At 52.3% G+C, this 21,895-nt stretch overlaps 1 protein-coding gene across 1 annotated transcript; it reads right to left on the reverse strand.

The window, feature by feature from the left end:
- Positions 1 to 132: 132 nt before the first annotated feature.
- Spata21 (spermatogenesis associated 21) lies at positions 133 to 21,537 on the reverse strand. The gene is made up of 10 exons (XM_026400799.2): positions 21,248 to 21,537; positions 20,847 to 20,895; positions 15,352 to 15,827; positions 14,981 to 15,069; positions 12,436 to 12,573; positions 11,020 to 11,091; positions 10,781 to 10,898; positions 1,707 to 1,882; positions 694 to 871; positions 133 to 190 (listed from the first exon to the last, which is right to left on the reverse strand). Exons 1-10 carry the CDS (start codon positions 21,490 to 21,492, stop codon positions 133 to 135), a joined length of 1,599 nt encoding a protein of 532 aa, XP_026256584.2. The 5' UTR covers positions 21,493 to 21,537.
- Between the last annotated feature and the right edge of the window lie 358 nt (positions 21,538 to 21,895).

The following is a 21,895-nucleotide window of genomic DNA, read 5'->3' on the forward strand; positions in this document are numbered from 1 at the left end:
GCCAGGCACAGAGGCTGAGGTTCTTGGTGTTTATTGGCTTACCAGGCCATAAAAGCCAACTCCAGTAGCCACCCCTGCCTGATGGCCCATCTGTCTGCAGGCCTTGAACTGCTCCATCAGGACTCCAGAGGGTTAGTGGGTTCGAGCTGGCAGAGAGCCAAGCCACTTGCCACTGTCGGAGCTGTGTTCCCTGGGCAGGGGAGTGGGACAGAAGGGAGGTATTTGGCTCTCTGCACAATCCTGCCAGGCTCTGTTGTCCCTGTGTGCTCAGGGGAGAGACCTGGAGGCGATGGAGCCAGCTATGGGACTTGGGCCTAACTCTTAAGTCCAGAGTCCTTTCTCTTCAAGGGGACCTGCTGCAAGAGACACACCCCTGCCCAGGTGCTATGCCTGCTATTCATAATTTAGAGCAAGGCTTGGGAGAAAAGTTCAAAGTTAAGTTTTCCAGTGTAGAAATGGGGTAGTGCCAGCCCAGGAAAGATGGTGGGTGTCACTGAGTCCTGGGCACAAGAAGGCTTAGTGCCCTCATCTACCTGGTACACAGGTTAGTGCTTCCCCTCCTATTCCTCTCCCTTCTCCCTCGAGGAAGCAGTCCCCCAGGGATCACCTCTTGGAAGGTTGGATTTTCCAGGCCTTAGGCCAGGGGCCTCTTGCAGGAGGCATGACAGAGGCCCTGGCCCTTTGGACACCTACCTGCTTCCTTGAGATCCTGACGGGAAGAAGAGGCTGCGGATGTCTGGGCTCAGGCTGCTGGAAGCACACTGGTCTAGCACATAGTGGTTGCCCTGCTTCCGCCGCACCATCTTCTTGTCCATCCGGGGACAGAGCGGGATGCAGGGCACCTGGGCGTAGGGGCTCTGCAGGTTGGCAGCTGGTGAAGAAGCGGGCAGGAGAGGGAATGCTTTAGAGTAAGGCCAGCTAGGGAGGCAGGCGGACCCAAGTGAAATCCTGGTTTTGCTCAGAGCTGTCTGAGCCTCTAGGCCAGAAACACTAGCAGTAGCCAGCTCACAGTTGATGACGATTTAAGGGGAGATAACTGCAAAGCATCCAGCTGGACACAGGCCCAGAGCAAAGACTAAGCACAGCTTTGAAAGGAGCAGATGTACTCCATACTTGATGGGTCCTGGCCAAGGCTGGTAGGTGTGCGCCAGAAAAGCTGCAGAACTTCCAGCTATTGCTTGTCACACTGAGGAGCCTAATACATGATACCTGGGCAAAGGAGGCAGTGTTGCTCAGTGGGAAGAGCACAGGTTTGGGGATCAAATGTGGGTGTAAACCCATCCCAACATGCTATCTGGGAGGAATTGGGCAGATTGCTTAAACTTCCTGTTTCAGTTTTTCTCTTCTGTAAAATGGGGCAAATGTGTGCTCATGAGGATTAAATCTTGGCACATCTGCAGATGGCCTGTCACTGTGACTGACCACAGGGCTCAGTCAGTGATGAGCTGGGATTCCCAATCTCTATAGCTGCTCCCTTCCCAGTCTTGGCTCTTAGGAACAGCCTGTGCTCTGGGGTAAGGCAGGAGGGGAGGCGTCCGGAGCAGGGCTAGAGGCAAGGGACTGATCATCTGCCCAATTGCTGATGGACATAGTTAAGCCCAAGGTAGGAAAGCAGACCTCCCAGCTCCCTTGGGACATGGGCAAAGGAGGGAGGTGGGCAGGGGAGCCGAGCCCCTGCTCCAGCCTGGTGGGCCCAGGACCCTCACCATAGTTCTGTTGCTTTATCCTACTCAGGATCCTGAGGACCTTCCGCTCTGAGATTTCAAAGCTGTCTGCCTGCTGGGGGTTGTAGGGCAGCTTCTTGCGTGACCGCAGCCGGCCAATGGCCGAGTCCATCTCTCGCGCTTTGCAGGTGCCGTCCTTCAGCTTCTTCTGGTAGTAGCTGGGGAGGCAGTGTGGTTAATCCCCACCCCTCCTGAGCCCCTGTTCCTTTGGCAGCTCTGGAGCCAGGCACACAGCCCAGGAGGTGGGAGACCTGGGTGGTTGAGTCCGCTCTGCCCTGCACTTCCTGTCCGTGAGCAGTGCCGCCCTGCTCGGGCCTCAGTGCCCCTGTGTAAGAAGGGGAGATGGTTGTCGACCCTGTCACTCCAAGTTACTCGAATTCTCTGAGCTTCCGGTTTCTCCCCGGTTGGCAATGGCACACTCCATGTGCAGTGGGTCAGATGACAAGGCCTGTCAGGCACTTGCCACCAACTGTGCACAGAGAGCTTAGTACGTCACGCACAAGTTACCCATGGTTACCCATGGTTTTGGCCACTGATATCTTTACTTTCACATGCAACTGCATATAAATGAGCTGCGCAGTCCACTCCTGCTCAACTCCAGAAACCATCAATCCTTAACTGCACCACCCCTCGCTGCTGTTACTTACCCACCAGGACCTCAGACACGGTGTCTTTCTTTTTTTGATCTAAAGATTGAACCCACAGGTACTTTACCACTGAGCCTCAAACCCAGTCTCTTTTATTATTATTATTTTTTAGTTGTAGAGAAACACATTATTTTTATGTGGTGCTGAGGATTGAACCCAGGCCTCACCCATGTTAGGCCAGTGCTCTACCACTGAGCTACACCCCAGCTCCAGTCTTTTATTTTTTATTTGGAGACAGGGTCTTACAAAGTTGCTGAGGCTGGCCTCCGACTTGCAAACCTCCTGTCTCACTCTCCCCGGTCCTTGGGGTTACGGGTGTGTACCGTCACTCCCGACCCAGTTTCTTAGCTCTGTTTCTTGGCTTCTCACTGCGCCGCAGCACCACTCATTCAGTAAATATTCACCGAGTGACCACTGTGTGCTGCCCACAAGAGTGGTTGAGTGGTTGACCTCGCAGGATCCCTGTGTCTTGTCTCAGCCCCACCTGTTATTCCAGCCACAGCCACCACAACTGCTTCTGCAAGAGCTTGTAGCTTTGCCCAGGGACAGCCCATAGGGCCACCTAAGTCCTGCCTGGGCTTCTCTGACACATGCAACCTACAGATACAGAGGAGTACGTCCCGGGGCCACTCTTGGCCTAAGGAGTTAGTGGCTAAGGTTTAAGACTTTCTCCTTTCTTTCCCTGGGCCGCCCTTTGTGGGAGGACACACAGTGCACACCTGACCCAGTGACATGTCCTTGTATTGTCTCCCTCTGCTGCTGTCACCCCTTTTCTACCTTCTTTCCCTGGAAACACTTCCCAAATCAGCTACCTGCATACAAGCCTATGGGAGAGGCAGACCATGTACAAATGAAAACACAACACCACCAAGGAATGGTGGGCGCTCCGAGGAAATGGGAAAGGGCAGGGGGGAGCGGTGGGGGGAGTTTGCTCAGGGTGGTCAGTGAGGGTGTCAGAGATGATGTTTGATCAGAATAAGGGGAGGGCCAAACCCAGTGGATTCCTGTGGAAATTCCTGCCAGAGATGAGGAAGAGCCCAGTGAGCCCTGGAGGCAGGAGCGGTTGAAGCCTGGTTTGTGGGGATGGGAAGAGTCATAGGCACAAAATGGCAGGGCCACGTCATCTGGCTTGGTGGGCAGTGGTGAGGGGTGGGCATGCACTAAGGCTTCTGTTTTGGGAAGGCCTGGTGATTGGAGTGGCAGCTGTGCTTCAGCCTCTACCTGTCCCTTGGGGCCTGGACTCGGGATTTCAATAAACCTTACAGAAGATGGGAAACTAATCCACGAGCCTCTCATGGGGATGTGGGTCCAGACACCCAAAGGCAACCTGTAAGATGAAGCTTGACAGGACATGAGCAAAGTGTAACTTTCTCAGTCACAATGTTAAAGGAAACCGCCTGCTCTCTTCTTTTCCATTTCCTGGGGGCTTGAACTCAAGGTTGCTGATAAGTAGTTTCGCACTGACTTAGCAAAGGGTGGAACAATACATTGGCAAGAAAATGGGAGCCCGGGCAACTCTGCTCCCTGCACGCTGCTCCCTCTACCGTCAACATAGAGAGAAGAACTCCTGTCTCATTGAACTATAGTCTATTGAGGCTTAGTCCTTAACGTCCATACCAACCTCGGATTCTATACCCAGCTCAACTATGCAGTAAGTGAGGGCAGAAGAAACAAATTGAGAGTCATACGAAAATTTTAAAATGCTGGAGGACATGTCCTTCCCAAATGAAAGCATAAGTCAAAAAAGAAAGGCACAGTATACATCTAGAAGACAGATCTGACCTACAGGAGAAGCCGGGGGGAAGGAAGACTGAAGCGAGGTCCCACGATGGCAGTTCAGATGCCTTAAGGGACAGCCAGTTCAGACTGCATCACTGTGGCTTAACAGAGATTTTGAAGGCAGTGTTCTTCAGTGTCTTTCTAGCCCAAGAAAACTACCAGAAACACATGTTCCCGTTTTAAAAAGGAGAAGGGAATATGTCAAGAAAGACATTCAGAGTGGCAGCTATTAAGAACACAAACAGCAGTAAATGTTGGGGATGTGGGGAAAGGCACACTCATACGCTGCTGGTGGGACTGCAAAAAGGGTGCAGCCAATACGGAAAGCAAAATGGAGATTTCTTGGAAAACTTGGAATGGAACCACCATTTGGCCCAGCTATCCCACTCCTCAGTCTATACTCAAAGGACTTAAAAACAGCATACAACAGGGACACAGCCACATCAATGTTTAATGCAGCACAGTTCACAAAAGCTAAACTGTGAAACCACCTAGATGCCCTTCAGTGGATGAATGGATAAGGAAACAGTGGAATAAAATCATGGCATTTGCAGGTGAATGGATGGAGTTGGAGAATATAATGCTGAGTGAAGTTAGTCAATCCCAAAAAACCAAATGCTGAATCCTCTCTGATATAAGGAGGCTGATTCATGTTGGGGTTGCAGGGGGAGCATGTGAAGATTAGACGAAATCTAGACAGGGCAAAGGGGAGTCAGGGGAAGGGAGGGGGCAAGGAGTATAAAAAAGATGGTGGAATGAGATGGACGTCATTTCCCTAAGTACACGTACGAAGACACGAATGGTGTGAGTATAGTTTGTATACAACCAGAGATATGAAAAAATGTGCTCTATATGGTAATATGAATTGTAATGGATTCTGCTGTCATATATAATTTTAAAGAAAGAAAAAGACGTTCAGAAAATGGAGAATCCAAATAAGGAAAGGAATAAAATGCCTGGGGTGCAGCAGAGTCCCGGGTGCCAGGCAACTCTGCGCCCCGCACCCTGCTCCCTCCCAGCAGGCCTGAAGTGCAACTTCTCCTGAAACAAGAGGAATGGCTTTTTTTTGTTTTTAACTGAATTGAACCCAGAGGTGCTCTACCACTGAGCTATAACCCCAAGCTCTTTTTATGTTTTATTTTGAAACAGGGTCTTGCTAAGTAATTGAGGCTGGCCTTGAACTTGTGATCCTCCTGCCCCAGCCTCCCTGAGTTGCTCAGTTAGGAATAGAATTCCTTAAACATGATTTGAAAAAAAAAAAAAAAAGAAACTCCAGGGAAGATATCAGAAGATTGCCAATGGGTACAAAGAAAAAACAAGGCAATTATCAACTCAGAAAGTAAGAATAACAATAATAAAGGAAATTAAATCATAGTGCAAGTGGAGCATCCCTAATCCAAATATCCAGAATGGTCCAAAATCTGCGACTTTCTGAGAGTCAGCACGACATCACAAGTGAAAATTTCTACCCCTGTCTTCACACAACAGGTCACAGTCAAAACACAGGTGCACCAAAAATATCACATAAAACTGGGACTGGGGGTGTAGTTCAGTACTGGAGTGCTTGCCTAGCATGTGCCTGGTCCTGGGTTCCATCCCCAACACCACCTTAAAAAAAAAAAAAAAAAAACCCACAACAATTTAATGGTGTGATCCCGAATTAGGGGAGGAAAAAAAAAAACCTGTAAAGGGCATTGGTGAGACAACGGGAAAAATTTGGAATGAAAACTGTAAATTAGATAATACATAGTATTGTATAAATGTTAAATTTCCCAAAATGAAAAGATATTGTGAATATGTAAGAAAATGTCATTATTAGGAGACATATTGAAAAGATCAGGGGCTCGGGGACATGATATGTTCAGCTCACTCAAATGGCTGAGAAAATATATATGAGAAAGATGATGATAAAGCACTTGTGGCAAAATGTTAACTACTGGTAAATCTAGAAAATGCAAACCTTTAAGTTTATAAACAAGTTTACTGACGTTTATTGTAGCTAAATACAAACCCTAATAGAAGAACGTGAACTACCGATCAAATAGAGCTTTAAGAAAATAAGGAAAGGGCTGAGGATAGAGCTCAGTTGGTAGAGTGCTTGCCTTGCATGCACAGGGCCCTGGGTTCAATTCCCAGCACCACAAAACAAAAGACCTCAACAGTAAGAAAAGAGCTTGATTTTAAAAATCAATTAAAAAAATAAGGAATAGAAGACTTTAGACCAATATGTATGAAAACTAGAAAAACTAGTTGAATTCCTATAAAAATATAAATTACCAAACCTAGCCCAAGAAGCAATAGAAAACCTAGTCATATAACTATAAAATAAAGTAAATCAATAATTTGATTCTATAGTAATTTATTAATTATTTTTGTGTTTCTGGGATTGAACCCAGCAACACCCTTAGTACTGAGCTACATCCCTGCCCTCCCCTGCTTTTTTAAAATATTATTTTTTAGTTATAAGTGGACACAGTATATTTTATTTTTTTGTGGTGCTGAGGATCAAACCCAGTTCCTCATGCATGCTAGGCAAGCGCTCTACCTCTGCGCCACAACCCCAGCCTGATCCCTGGCCCTTTTAATCTTTTAATTTCAATACTAGCTGTCCCTAAGTTGTTCAGGCTGTCTTGGAAGTTGTGATCCTCCTGCCACAGCCTGCCTAGTCACTGGGATCTGGGACATGAATCAATAATTTTACATCATGCCGAATGTGTTGGCGCCCGCCTGTACCCCTTGCACTACGCGAGGTTGCTAGGGCTTGCTAGAGAGGTTGAGAGCCGAGGAGACATACTTGAGGTTGACAGTGGATTCCAGTCCAGTCACAGTCGTAAACCTCAATCTACTGTCAATAGCAGCACCCAGAGCAGCCAGCCAAGATACAGAAAAGTCATGTCCCAGGAGGAAGGCCCATGCTCCAGAGGAGCAGATGGTAGATCTGTTTAATTTCACAGGCTATGTCGTCATAGTTACTCAACTCTTGTCATTGTAGCTTGAAAGAATTCATAGATAAATAAAAATGAAGTAGCCTGGATGTGGCCAGTGGCGCAGAGTTTGCTGATCTCCTGCCCTCTTATAAGGTCTCCTATAGGCCTGACCTAACAGGGCCGAAAACCAAAATCCACAGGAGAAAGGTGGGAAGTGAGTCTTATCCATGAGAGGCTCGAGGAAACTCTGTTTTTTTTCACAAATATGTTCTCATGAAGAAAGAAACCAAGGCTACACAAACAAAAGTTTATCAACCAAAATGTCTAGGATATGGCCCCAAACACAAAACATCCATTTCAAAGAAAAAAAGTACCAGAACTGTTCCTGAAAAAGAGCCAATGGCAGGCCTACTAGACAAAGACTTGAAAACAAAGTCTTACCAAATGCTCAAGGAACAGAAGAATGGCAGTAGCACACAACTGTAAACCCAGCGACTCAGGAGGCTGAATCAAGAGGACTACAAGTTCAAGGCCAGCCTTAGCAATTTTTTGAGGCCCTATCTCAAAATTATAAATAAAAAGGTCTGGTGATGTAGCTCAATGGTAGAACCCCCAGTACCAAAAACCAAAATCAATGTATGAACAAAATGGAAATATCTCTTTGTGTGACATTTGCATGAAGACCACAAAAAGCAGTGGAGTCCTGGCACAGATCAAAGAAGTGCCACTGCTGGGTAATCCCAGTGGCTCCGGAGGCAGAGGCAGGAGGATGGCGAGTTTGAAGTCAGACTCAGCAGCTTAGGGAGGCTCTAAGCAACTCATTGAGATCATGTCTCTAAATAAAATATAAAAAAGGGCTGCGGATATAGTTCTGTGGTTAAGTGCCCCTGAGTTCAATTTCCAGCAAAGGAAAAACAAAAAAACAAAAAACAACTATGGCTATTTATCCTTAAGTATTTAACTTTTTTTTTTTTTTTTTTTTTTTTTGTGGGGCTGGGTTTTGAACCTAGGGCCTTGTGCATGCAAGGCAAACACTTTACCAACTTAACCATATCCCCTGATATTTTCTTATAAATTAAGTTAGCCCATCACTTCAAGTTAAACAACTGACAGCATTTGTTGCTTATAATGACATTTGCATTTTTTATTAAAACAATTTTTGAAAATATATACACAATCATAGGCATATAAAATTCATACATAAAATCATTTGTAGTACTAAAAATGAATGTACCAAGGCAGGGGATACAGCTCAGAGGTATAGCACTTGCCTAGCATACTCAAGGCCCTGAGTTCAATTCCCAGTACCAGAAGGAAAAAAGAAAAATGGACTATAGCCAGATATGGCATTTTGGGTACTTAATGATGTGGCTAGGCACAGTGGCACACGCCTATAATATCAGTGACCCGGGAGGCTGAGGCAGAAAGATGACAAATTCAAAGCCAACCTCAGCAACTTAGCAAGGCCCTAAGCAACTCAGCAAGACCCTGTCTCTAAATAAAATATAAAAAGGTTGGGGATGTGGCTCTGTGGTGGAGTGTTTGTCTAGCATGTGTGAGGCACTGGGTTCAAATCTCAGTACCACATAAAAATAAAGGTATTTTTTCCTCAAAATACTCAAAATATATATTTAAAACATTTTTTTTTTTAGATTTTAAAAATTAAAAAAAGTGGGGGCTGGAGCTAAGTGGTTGAGTGCCTCTGGGTTCAATCCCTGGTACAAAAAAAAAAGTCTGCTGATCAGCTTAGTGGCAATATTAATATATAGATGTAATATATAATTATAATGAAATGTGTCAACAGTTGGAAGATACACATTTTCCAAATGACCAAGGCATACCATTACAGAAACATTCAGAGGGGAAGATCCATTCAAAGCACAAGACAGATCAAAAGATTTTGATTTAAAAGAGTAAGAAAAGGGTCTGGGGTTGTGGCTCAGTGGTAGAGTGCTCATCTAGCATGCATGAGGCATTGGATTTGATCCTTAGCACCACATAAATATAAAGAATAAAGAGGGCTGGGGATGTGGCTCAAGCGGTAGTGCGCTCGCCTGGCATGCGTGCGGCCCGGGTTCGATCCTCAGCACCACATACAAAAAAAGATGTTGTATCCGCCGATAACTAAAAAATAAACATTAAAATTCTCTCTCTCTCTCTCTCACTCTCTCTTTAAAAAAAGAATAAAGATATTGTGTCCACCTACTACTAAAAAATAAATATTAAAAAAAAGTAAGAAAAGTTCATGGATTCAGATTCCTCATTGCAACTAACCTTTGGTGCTACCCTCAAGTTTGGTATAGTGTCAAAAAATATCCACTTGAATATGGCTGTTAAGTGAAAAAGTTATTACAATCCTTCCTTTTTCAGTTACATCTTGCATGAGGTCAGATTTTCTTCATAGACTTAACCAAAAGAAGTGATTGTGACATTTTTTTTTTTTTTTTTTGGTACCAAGGATTGAACCCAGGGGCACTCCACCACTGAGCCACATCCCCTGCCCTATTTGTATTTTATTTAGAGACAGGGTCTCACTGAGTTGCTTAGTGCTTCTCTGTTGCTGAGGTTGGCTTGAACCCGAGATCCTCCTGCCTCAGCCTCCTGACCTCTGGGAGTACAGATGTGCACTGCTGCGCCTGCCCAGCCTGCTTCAACATCATTTCTGTGGGTGACTGGAAAGAGCTTCTGAATGAGATTAGCATTTGAGTTGGTGGACTGAGTAGAGCAGATGCCCCTCCCCAGGGCAGTGGGCCTTATCCAATCTGTTGAAGGCCTGAATAGAACAAAAAGACTCAAGAAGAACGAATGTGCTTTCTCTGCCTGTTTTTGAGAGAGCCAAGGGTCTTTCCCTGTCTTTAGACTTGGTTCTCTTGGCTCTTATGTTGTCACTCGCATTGAAGAGTTGAGGAAATAGGTCTCCGTTCTACAGATGAGCAAGTGGCTTGCCCAGGGCTGTGGAGCCAGGGAGAGGCACAGGCGGAATCCCAAAGCCTTTCTCCCTCCCACTGGGCCCCAGGGCTTCCTCTGGTACAGCTTTAAAAACTGTGTGGAGCACTCAGCAACGTGCATTTTGCATTCTGATCTCATTTGATCCTCACAGCCGCCTCTGTTGAAAGCTAACATCAACTATTAAAATATGTTCAATATTTAAGATGAGAAACAAAGGATCGGGGTCCAAAACTGGTATTTGGAGATCAAGGGAGCCTTTCCACTTTCACCCTTCTAGCCCTAGATGTTTGAGTAGCTTTTATGTGTAGCCATCTCTTCCTTAAATGCACCACTGCCTCCCCACCCACCCTCCCTGGGTCCTCTGGCAGGGTCCATCTGATTCCTTTGCTGAGATTGCTTTTACAGAAAAGAATTCTTCCTGCTGAAGTTGTGGAAATAGGAAGGTGTGAGGATGGGACTACCAGTCGCCATTCTTCCCACTTGGAGAGAGCCTAACTCAGCTCCAGCCGTTGCATAGAAAAGGAGAGATGGGGAGATAAAGCCTTATTAATAACATTTGTTTTCCTGGATCCAGCCATTCCTGAAGGCCCAACCAGTTATTTGAGCCAATACATTCCCCTGTTGCTTAAGGCAATTTTCTTTGAGTTTCTTTTGCTTGCAACTAAGAATCTTAACAGGGTCTTAACACTGCCAAAACACTAGATTGTCATCTTTGTGTCCACAACCCTCCACCCCAACAAACAGCCCCACTCACTTTGTGATCTCCTCTAAGGCTGCCTCCGGCAAGGCCAGCATCTCCACCAGCAGAGACAGGATCTCAAAGAGCAGAGTGTGGGGGTTCGGGGGAGCCATGTTCGCCAGGGCATTCTGTTCTGGGGACATGGGATGGTAGCTGCCATTACCACTGGGTGGCCCTGGATACTGCCCCACCACCACGTCAGCCTCTTGGGTCCCCTCTCCAACTCTAAAGGCCCAGGTTCCATCCCTACTCACCCACAGAGCAGAAGAAGCGTTTGCTGTCTGTCATCACAGCCAAGAAGTCTTTGAAGTCCACATGACCGTCTCCTGTGAAGGCCAGAACAGGGACAGGGTGGGCGGGGCCCAGAGCGCGTCCAGACAGCCCAGCGCAGGCATGGTGACCCGCATGCACTCAGTGGGTCGGATTATAAAAGTAGTGGGCCTTCACTGCATGGTGTGCATAAGGAAGTAGAAGGCTACGAGGAAAACCTCCTGGGGTAGAAGCCACTAGCGTTTGTGCTTTGGAGGCAGTGTTCTGAGTTCACGTCCCAGGACTACCTCTTCCTACCCAGGTGACCTTGGCCAAGTCTCTTGGCCCAGTAGCTTTTGTTTTCTTTTCTTTAGAGTGCAGATAATCGTAATACCTACCTCATGGGTGATAAAAACGAAGTCAAGTGCTTAGAACAGGCCATGTATATGTTAGATGCTCACTAAATTTCAGTGACTATTATTGTTGTTACTGAGTGCTTGTCACTGCACAAGAACACACACACATGAGATTCCCCCCTGGGCCTTCAGGTCCCTACAAGGATCCCCTTGTCACCTGTGTCCAGCCTCACTCTGTGCCAAGCTCTCAGGCACTACCAACCTGCTTTCCCAGGGAGTCACTTTGTTCCTTGCCCAGGGCCTTTGCACATGCTGTATCCTCTGCTTGGACTCCTCTTCACCACCCTGCAACTCTACTCATGCAAGGCGAGCACCCTACCAACTGAGCTGTTTCCCCAGCCCAATGCCTCTTAACTTTATCAGCCCTGGCCCAACAGCACTGTGTCCATGAGCCCCTTGAGGGCTGCAAGATGAGTCCTACACGTCTTTTTATCCTCAGTGCCCCAAATAGAAATGGACACACAGTGAGCACTCAGTGAATACTTACTGGATGAATATATTAGCAGTTATTATCTCCCATACCCTGTGCTCAGTACTTGGCCTGGGTTATGCAAAAGCCTGATGAGATAGGGACCGTAATCAACCCCATTTTACAGAAGGAGAAACTGAGGGTTCAGGAAGTTCCGTGACTTGGCCAAGGTCGCACGGCTGGTAAAGGGAGTGACTGAGCAGAGGAGGAACACTTGGTGGAGCTTGCACTGGAAGCTGAAGGGAAGAGATCCCGAGATCCCCACCACCCTGGGTCAGGAGTAGGTTTTGGTCATCTTTGGGTCCCCAGAAGCTGGCACTGAATAGGTGCTCAGGGAGCCTCGGCTCCTGGCACCAGGATCTGCTACCTAATTTGTGGGATCCAGGGCTCAATGAAAATGCAGGACAGGGTCCCCTGCCCAGGATGTACAGAGAATAGCTAGACTGTCACAGTGGCGCCTTAAACCAGGCGCCCATCCTGCAGGCGCGGGGCCGTGATGCGCCTGCGGGGGCTCTCGGCCACAGCCAGCTCCTCACCGTCCACGTCGGCGCTCATGAGGACGTCCTCCACCTGGGCCGGCGTCAGGGAGAAGCCCACCAGGAGCAGCATGTTCTTGAGGCTCTGCGCGTCCACCTCGCCAGGGCCGTTGAAGATCTCAAAGTAGCTGCGGAAGGCTGTGAGGAGAGCAGGTTACCCGGGGCGGGGCACCCCGTCTTTTTCAGACACCCTCCTGCCCCAAGTCCTCTACTCCCGTGAACAGATGAGGACAACGATAATTAGAAGAGCAAAACTCGGGTGGACACCGAGGCCCAAGCTGTAAGCTACTCAGGAGGCCAAGGCAGGAGGATCACAAGTTCAAAACCAGCCTCAGCCACTGAAAATCAAGAAGGGCTGGGGACTCGTCTCAGTGGTTAAGCACCTCGGGGTTCAATTATGGATACCAAGAAGCCAGGATGGCAAAAACCCATCTCACTGGTGACGTCTTTGGTGACAGGAGCACCCCTACCCTCCTTCAGGACACCTTATGCCATGCCCAGGTTCTCAGTCCCTGCGTCGTCCTATGGAGCAGAATTCTGACTCCTTTTGTAAAGATGGGGAAACTGGGCCCAGAGGAGTGGTGACTCCTTTTGAGTCTAAGCCTGTGTCCTTGAGCTTGGTGTCTGCACTCCTTTGTGTGGAAATGGCTTCCAGGGTAGCATCAGTGTTCTGGGCAAGGGACAGGAAGCTCACCGAGAAAGTCCCGGAGCCATGCACACTGACAGGAGAGGCCAGAGGGGTCGAGACGGGCAGCCTCGGGCCTCTCAGCCTGCAGCAGAGCCCGGTCAGAGAGCCTGGTGACTGGCTCTGTCATTGAACAAACTGGGATGCTGCTGATGGCTGAGCTGTGTCCCCAAATTCACATGCTGAAGTTCTAACCTCCACGAACCTCACCTTGTGACTGTGTAGGAAATTGAGCCTTTAAAGAAGGGGTTCAGTGAAAACGAGGTGATCAGGGTGGCGCTGATCCCATCTGATGGGTGTCCTCACAGAGCAAAAGGAAATTCGGACACACAAGGATCTTGGGGATGTGCATGCACAGAGGGAAGGCTGGGGAGGACACGGCAAGAAGGCAGCCACCTGCAAGCCCAGGAGAGAGGCGTCGGGGACACCAACCCAGCCTTGGACCCCCAGCCTCCAGGACCGTGAGGAAATAAATGCACTCGGGCCAGCCAGCCTGTGGGTACGTGGGTTTGGTAGCCCGAGCTGACCGATGCAGTTCCACAGGCAGGTCGCCACCGTCCTGAGCCGTGGTTCTGTGTCTTGTGTGACAGGCAGAAGCCCTCCTGGGGCCACTGCGTGACTGTATCGCTGTATGCTGCAGGTGCCCAGCAGAGGTGAGCCGTGGGAAGGGGACGGTGGGGACAGGGTGGGGTAAGCTGGCCTGCCCTGGCAGACACCACAGGAAGGAACAGAACAGCTCCCAAATCAGAAGTGAAGGTTCAGAATGTCCCAGGACGGCTGGGCGTAGGTCAGGTTAGGACACCTGCTCAGCACATGCGCCTTGCCGTCCCCAGCACAAAAACCAACCAACAAAACTCAAAATGCCCAGTGGCTTGAGCCACTGGAGCAGAGAAATCACCTCTTTCTTCCCCAGACAAGGACTGATGGTGGAGGTGGGAACCCTGAGCCTCCGTGTCAAAACCGCAAGTTGTTCGTGACAACTCGAGGAGCTGGGTCTGTGCTTGGAAGAGGACCCCTGCTAGGCAGTGATGGGTAGCTATGGAGGGTTTTTTTTTTGTTTTTTTGGAGGGTGGGTGGTACCAGGGATTGAACTCAGGGGCACTCGACCACTGAGCCACATCCCCAGCCCTACTTTGTATTTTATTTAGAGACAGGACCTCACTGAGTTGCTTAGTGCCTCACTTTTGCTGAGGCTGGCTTTGAACTCACGATCCTCCTGCCTCAGCCTCTCAAGCCGCTGGCGCCACCAAGCCCTGCTAGCTATGCAGTTTTGATGCTAAAAGGACGAGGTCATCGCCCTGGAGCCTATGAGAGCATGTGAGGAAGGCAGAGGGAGGGGCTGCTTGGTCCAAGAGGGTCCCACACTTTGCAAAGGAAGACCAGGGAGGAGGACACACACCTGTTCTTTTAAGATGTCAGGGGTCGAGGTACCCCGGCCCAGCCCCAAGGACAAGCCGAGGGCACAGGTGACTTTCAGGGCGGAGCTTCAGAGCTTTTAAATTTGGGGGTGGGAAAGGGGGACCTGTCTAAGGCTGGTGGCCTTGTCGATGGAGAGGGACTGTCTAGGATAGGCTGGGGCCTGGGGGCACTGTGTCCCGCCCGAGCTTCCTGCCAAGAGGACAATTAGAGCAGCTTGGGGTGAGGCCACACAGCCTCCGAAGCCCACCGGGCTCTGCAGGACCTCGTCCCCCTGGAGCTGGCAGAGCCCAGACCTCAAGTCAGAGAAGTCAGTGGGCACAGCGCTGCGGGCTGGGGCCACCTCCCACGCCCCCTGTGCCCAGGCCACCTGCAGATAACCCCGGGGCCCCACCCAGGGCCGTGGGGCTTGGGGACAGCAGTACTGGGCCTGGGAGTGCTCACCTTCCTCCTGCTTCTGGGTGAGGTGCTCCTCCGACCACTCCTCGCAGCTCTGGTACAGCTTGAGGAGGTTGCGCTCCTCCAGCTCCTGCCTGCGGAGCACTGGATGTTGCCACCTCGGCGCAGGGCCACCGCCAGTGGCCATCGGAGGGGGAGGGGAAGCCAGGACAGAGGGGGGTCATGGCAATAGCCCTGTGGGGTGGGGGCAAGAGTGACGGGAACAGGAGCCAGAGGGGGAGCGAGGCCGAGGGCGAGGAGGACTACCAGGAAACAGAGACCAGGGGACAGGGCTGGGAAGTATCCAGGGGGACAGCCGAGGAGGGAGCAGGCAGGTGCAGAGACAGGGCCGAGGCCCGGGCTGGGGTGGCGCCTACCTTGCCTTGGTGTAGCTCAGGCTCCTGTCGTTGCTCTGGGGCAAAAGCTCCGGCCGCCTCCAGCCCAGGTCCATGGTGGGGACCGGCAGGACTGGGCAGGGCCCAGTGGCGGGGGCCAGGGCGCCCATGGGGGCCGGGCTCGATCCTGGAGCCATTGGCCGGGCCCAGGGCGGGGCTGTGGCGGGCGTGGAGGCCAGGGTCTGAAGCAGGGTCAGGGGCAGGCCCGGGGCCGAGCTGCCGCCGGCGGCCGAGGTGCACACGGGGCTTAAGGTCTTCGGGGGCTTCCGTGTCGTCAGAGCTCCTCGGGCCTTCGAGGTCCTCCGGTGGGTGGCCTCCTCCTCCTCCACCTCCAGCAGGCACTTCATGAAGCCCTGCCAGGCGGTCCCAGAGCTCTGGGCCCCCACAGCCTCCTCGGGCTCCTGCAGCTGCTTCTGCGCGAGGTACAGCTCGCGCTTTTCGCCAATGTCCCTCACCTCCTGGGGACAGGGGAGGGAATCCGGGAGGCCTGCAGCTGGCACACTGTCCCTCAGGGCTGCTTCTTGCTGCCCTTTCCTCTCTAAGCCCCTAAAGGAGGGGACCCAAACCTCCTGCGTCCCACGGGGCTCCCAGCCGTGTCCTCCCTCCCCGCGCCCCCTCCCATCTATGAGCCTCGGCCTGGTCACTCCCTGTCCCTCCACTGGGTGCATCTCCTTCCTGCAGTCTGCACTTGTCCCCATCCCTGTGTACCCAGCACAGGGCAGGCACACTGCAAATCACCTCTTAGTCATTCAGCAAACCCAGCCACCTCCTGCGTCTGTCCCTTCCCATCAAACCATCAGAGGGAAGAGACAAGGGCTGTCCCCAAGGCTCACCCCCACACCAGCACCAACCCAGGCCTTTCTCTGAATCCAAGACCCTACTCTCTCTCTCTCTCTCTCTCTCTCTCTCTCTCTCTCTCTCTCTTTTTTTTTTGGTCCTGGGATTGAACCCAGTAGTTCTGCACCACTGAGCCACATCCCCAGGCCACCCCCTTTTTATTGAGACAGGATCTCATTAAATTGCTGAGGCTGGTCTCTAATGTGTGATCCTCCTGCCTCCGCCTCCTGAATGGCCTGGTTAGAGGCCACCAAGCTTGACATCCTAAGGCCCTGGGCTTGCCACTACATGCCTGTTCTTCAAAGGTAGCAGCTTAACTTTCCTACTGGGCTGTCCTCCCCAGCATGTAATGCATTATCTTCCACGTGTGTGTGAGTGTGTGTGTGTGCGTGCGCGTGTATGCAGGGGTTGCACCCGGGGTCTGGTGCACACCATGCACACCCTCTATCACTGAGCTACACCGCAGCCCTGTCTTCCTTCTTAAGCGAACTCTCCTGACACCCCGCCCCTCCAGCTGCAGTCCCTATCCTCTGCTCCTCTCTCATAGCAAAATGACTCAAGTGAGTCGACCATCCTGCTCTCCACCCCCCACCTCCTCTAAGCTGCTCTTAGGAGGCTGTGAGCAGATCCTGGCCTGCATCTGAGGGGATCCCTTGGCAGGGCTGGACCCAGACGACCACTCGGTCCTCTGTGGACACCTTCTGCTCTGGACCCCATCGCCTCCTGGGCTGTTCCTCCCGCCCCCTGCCCTGGCTCAGGGTCTGTCTGTCTCTAAATGTGACCTCAGGCTCCTCCCTGCCCGTGTTCACCCCTCCCCACCCCCGTGGGCTTCCTCCACGGCTGCTTCTGTCACGTTCACATCCCCAGTCCTGACCCCACAGTCCTTCCTAATGCCAGGCGTCACCTCCTGAGTGTTCTAGAACAGGACCGGGGCAGACACCCTTCCTCCCGCCAGCTGCTTCCCCGGCACCCCCCACACACACTGAAAGAAGACCCCACCTGGTGCTTCTTTTCTTCACCTTCTTTCAGTGCCGGGGACCGCGCCCAGGCAATCACACTGGCTCGGCCAGCGCTCTACCTCGGAGCTGCACCCCCTGCCCTGTCCCAAGCATTTTGAAGAGTGCATGACATTAAGCGCATTTAGAACACGCAGCCACCACCACCATCCAGCTCCAGACCTCTGTTCATCTTGCAGAATCACACCTGCTAAACATACCTGGTGAAACTGTACTCGTTTGTTCCCATTGGTGGCCTCTCTCCCTCTCAACTAGATCCTAAGCTCTTTTTGTCATCAAACCCCCGTGTCACAACGGGAGGACTGTCCTCAACAGATTTGTTCTAACCAAACACTGTATCTCACACTTTTCTCAGTGAAGTCCAAGGAGAAAGGTCAAGTCTGAACAAGGCGCTGGCACAGAGGAAGAGCCGGCTCCCGGTCGGGTTGAAAATAATCCCAGTGGAGCACTCTGCAGCCCAGAGGGGCCCCACCTCCCCCAGTGCCAAGTATCCCTTGGATTATTTTCCTGAATTAAGGGTAAATGCTCAGTTTCCATCAGGCATAAAACAAACTAACCACCAAACTTCACAAGTATTCTGGGTTCCCGCGACACTGCAACCGTGGGGCCCCACGGACTGTCTTCACCTCTGCTGTGGCCTCACGGGGACCTCAGTGCTGCCCGAGTCCTACGTCCCTGGTCCCACCTTACATACAGACTCTGAGCCCTGGGACATGGGGGATCTGTCCTGGAACCTTCCACATAATTCAGGACCCAGGGCGAAGCTTCAGTCCCCTCAGCAGCTCAGTCCCCGGCTGATACATGAAACCAGGACCCTGATGTCTCCCCGCCCACATCAACCTCTCCCTCCTCCTTCCCGAGCGCCCTCCACCCGGACACCACATGTCCTGCATGGGCTGCTGGAGGGACCCTCTCAGCTCTTCTGTCCCTGCCCTCCTGCCCCTGAGCCTGCAGATTCAGGGACGTGCCAGTCCCCACCCTGGGGTGCTCTAGTGTGTATTGTCGGCCCAGCCCCGTGCCAAGTGTATAGAGGGACATTGGAGCACACGTCCCTCCAGGACTGTGCAGGACACTTCTCCAGGTGGCCTTGGACAGATCCAGCTCTCCCTGTTTTTAGCATGCGGTTCTCAACAATTTAGAAAGTGCTGGGGATGCGGTGCCCTGAGTTGGGGGACCTGGCTGGACAGCCGGGCTGTTTCAGTCCCTTCTGGAAATAGAACACTGTAGCCGGGCACATCACATGGTCCTGGTGCAGGACCCATGTGGGCAGCTCATGGGGTTCTCCAACAGGGAGGTGCTCAGAGAAGCGCCTCCGTCCACCTGAGCTCTCCCGAGCCTCGTGTGATAGCCTGGCTTTCCGCCACCCTGTCCACTGTATCCAACCTCCTTGCCCAGCCGGCCCCTCCCTGCACGTTCCTTCCGGACTCTCTTCCTGGGCCCATGTCCTGCTGCATCCTGGGCGCATGTCCTGCTGCCTCCTGGGCGCCCTTCCCCATCTCCCCTGCATACCAGGGGATGACCCCAGGGCTCCTTCCCTGAACACCTACGCATTTCCTGCCCAGGGCCCTCAGGTCCCCCAGTCCTCAGGAGCCCTGGGCAGCCCCCCACCTTTCTGCCTAGTACAGGGCCTGGAGGGTCACAGACACTGGTACAGACTGAGCCCTCTCCGCTGCTCCCCTCTGCTCTCCCTCAGGGTCCAGCCCAAGGGCGCATGTGGCCGGGAGAGGCACCTAGTAGATGCACCCACAAGGGACATTTCCTGTTTCTCCTCTGACTTCTCACTGTGCAGAGAAGCACCTCACGGTATTCCCATTTGTTGATTCAACAAATTCAAACTGAGTCCCAACCACATGCAGGATGTTGTTTTAGGCACGGAGCATAAAGCGGTGAATAAAGTGGAGTAGACACGCTCATGGAGTTTATGTTCTGGATAATGAGTAGGTTGACAAATTATTGGGATCATATTGAGCAAAGAAAGTGTCACAAGGATGAGAGAACCAGAGAATGTCATACAGTGACTGTGGCTGACAGGCTACTTGAGATCGGTGGGCCAGGAAGGCCTCCCTGAGAAAGTGACGTGAATGACTTCATGGAGTCAGCCCTGAGAATGTGTACAGGGGGAATCGCAGGCACAGGAAAGAGCATGTGCAAAGGCCCTGAGGTGCAAACCAGCTTAGCCTCTTTGAGAGATAGGAATCTCGCCAGAGTGGCTTGGTGAAGATTTTGGATCTTATTCTAAGAGGATGAAGCTTGGACCAGGGTGATGGGAGAGGGGGGTGGTGGGAAGCGATGGATTCAGGATGTATTTGGGAGGTTAGTGCTAGGCAGGGCTTGCTTGAGTGTAAAGGAATTGTAGATGGCATTGGGAGTTGAGCTGACTGGTATGAGCAGGATCATTGCTGAGACAAGGAAGGGTGGGTGAGGAGCGGACATGAGGTGGGCATTGTGATGTTCTGCTCTGTTCAGTTGGAGAAGCAAAGTAGCCGTGTAAGGGGGCCTCACTTAGGAAGTGGACATAAGAGCCTGGACTTCAAAGGCAAGGTCTGTCCTAGAGATTAGGATTTGAGAATCCTGGAGAGAGGGACCAAGATCACCCTGCAGGAGGGTGGAGATTCAAGATCAGAGAGCGGAGCCCTGAAGACAGAGAGGGTGAGGAGGGGCTGGCCAGCGGCTGTGAGGTGGCCCTATAAGGGCACAACTCCCCATTTGATTTGGGAAAATGCGGATTGTGGAGACCTCCATAAAAATGCTCATTGTGGAAAGACAAGAAAGTGGGGTGAGTGGGGGGACTCCCGAGGGACCACGATGGGCCAACAAGCAAAGCGGGGAGGCGGGGCTGCAGGGGACGGGGCGGAGCGGGTGTGGGTCTTGCAGACACTGACCCGGGTCGTGTGCTGAGGGGAACCGTCCTGTTGAGATGGGAGCCTGGCCATGGGCGGGGGATCATGGGATGAAGTTGGGGGAGCACGTGGCGGTGGCCGGGTCTGTCCTCACAGTTTCCATCGGAATCCGGAGAAGCCAGACAGGGGGGTGGATTCGGGGTGGTTCTTCTCCCCTGGAACCTCTCATCTTTCAGGGACTAGAGAAGTGAAGTCTGGTGACAAGTGCCAGGGATGCCACCGTGCAAGGACATCCTGGTGTTTGAAAGGGAGCCTCCAGAGGGACAGGGCTTCTCCAGAGCTGCTCAGGGGCAGGGCGGGGCATGTGGCTGGGCGATTAGCCAGGGTAGGGTGCTGGTGGCAGAAAGAGACAATGAGAGCATCGTGCCCAGTCAGAGCCGGGAGGTGGCCGAGCTGGCAGAGGTGGGGATGGCTGGACCCCTCCAGGTGTTCCAGGAAACTCTGGTCGCAAGGCTCTAGCTGGGGGCCAGTGGGTGGGAGCAACCCGTGCTGCTGTGGAACGTCCCAGAACTGGGGAGGAACCCCAGACTCCAGAGTGTCCTGCTCCCTTGACCCCACTCAGATCCGCTAGGCACACCCTGGCGCAGCGCACGGCCCCACGGGGCTCCTGTTCACGCGCCCTCCCAGGTGGACGCCCAAGCCATCCCATGTCTGTCTCTGCCCCCCTCCTCCCTGGATCCCCAACACACACACCAGTCTCCCTGCCCACTCCGGCCCCACTTACTGGTGGAAGAAGAGGCCCCGGTGCTGGCTGGGTCTCCACAGCTTCGCCTCTAAACAGAGGAGAAATCCCCCCATGGGGGAGGGGCTCAGCTTGAGACTTGTCCCCGGGGCCCATCTCTCGGCCCCCAGGACACTCAGGCCCACCACCCATCCTCACCCCTCAGCCTCTCATCCTGGAGGACCCTCTGCCCCTCATCGTTACGCACACAGGCCCACAGAACAGAGCTCAGGGGGAGCAACTGTACAGATGGGGCAACGAGGCCCAGAGGGTGTGACTTGCCCAGGGTCCTGCAGCAGGTCAGGAGCAGCCAGGCTGGACCTCACATCACCTGTGACTTAGCAGAAGCGCAACCCGTGAGGGGCAGGAAGCGGGACGGGGGCTGGTTTTGGAGGGCGACTCACCCTTCTTTGGGTGTTTTAGGTCCCGGTGTGGATGGCAACAGGGGGCTGGCCGTGTCTTCCTCTGCAGGGGTCAAGGGCACGAGGAGCATTGCTTCCTGGGAGCCGTCTTCGAGGTCGCCCGCACTGGGCTCTGGCGCAGCCTCCCGTGGTCTGATGTGTGGGACGCCTGCTTTCTTGGGGGCGTCGTCTCCCAGTGGCTGTCCACAGCTGTCCAAAGGGCAGGAAGACTCTGTCGGCTGCACCATGTCTGACCCATCTGCTGCCTGGTGACCTGGTGACGGATACTCCAAGCCCTGCTGAAGACAGGATGCGAGGTTCCTAGGTGAGCCTCAACACCCACGGACACCAGTGACCACGGGCCTGCTGCTGTCCAGGCACCGCAGGCCCCTCCAAGACAGCAGGAGGAAACTGGGGCCCAGAGAAGGCACGGCCACCCAAAGTCATGGTCCAAGCCTCCCTGTGGAGGAAGAAGGGGAGCCTGGGAAAGCCAGAAGATCCCCTTCAAACACAGAGGTCTTGGGCACCGTGGCACACGCCTGTAACCCCAGCATCTCAGGAGGCTGGAGGATTCCTGGGCAACTTAGCTGTCTCAAAATAAAAAATAAAAAGGGCTAGGAGGTAGCTCAGTGGAGAGTACCCCTAGGATCA

Source organism: Urocitellus parryii, chromosome 11 (genome assembly GCF_045843805.1).
Source record: "Urocitellus parryii isolate mUroPar1 chromosome 11, mUroPar1.hap1, whole genome shotgun sequence".
Classification (NCBI taxonomy): Eukaryota; Metazoa; Chordata; class Mammalia; order Rodentia; family Sciuridae; genus Urocitellus; species Urocitellus parryii.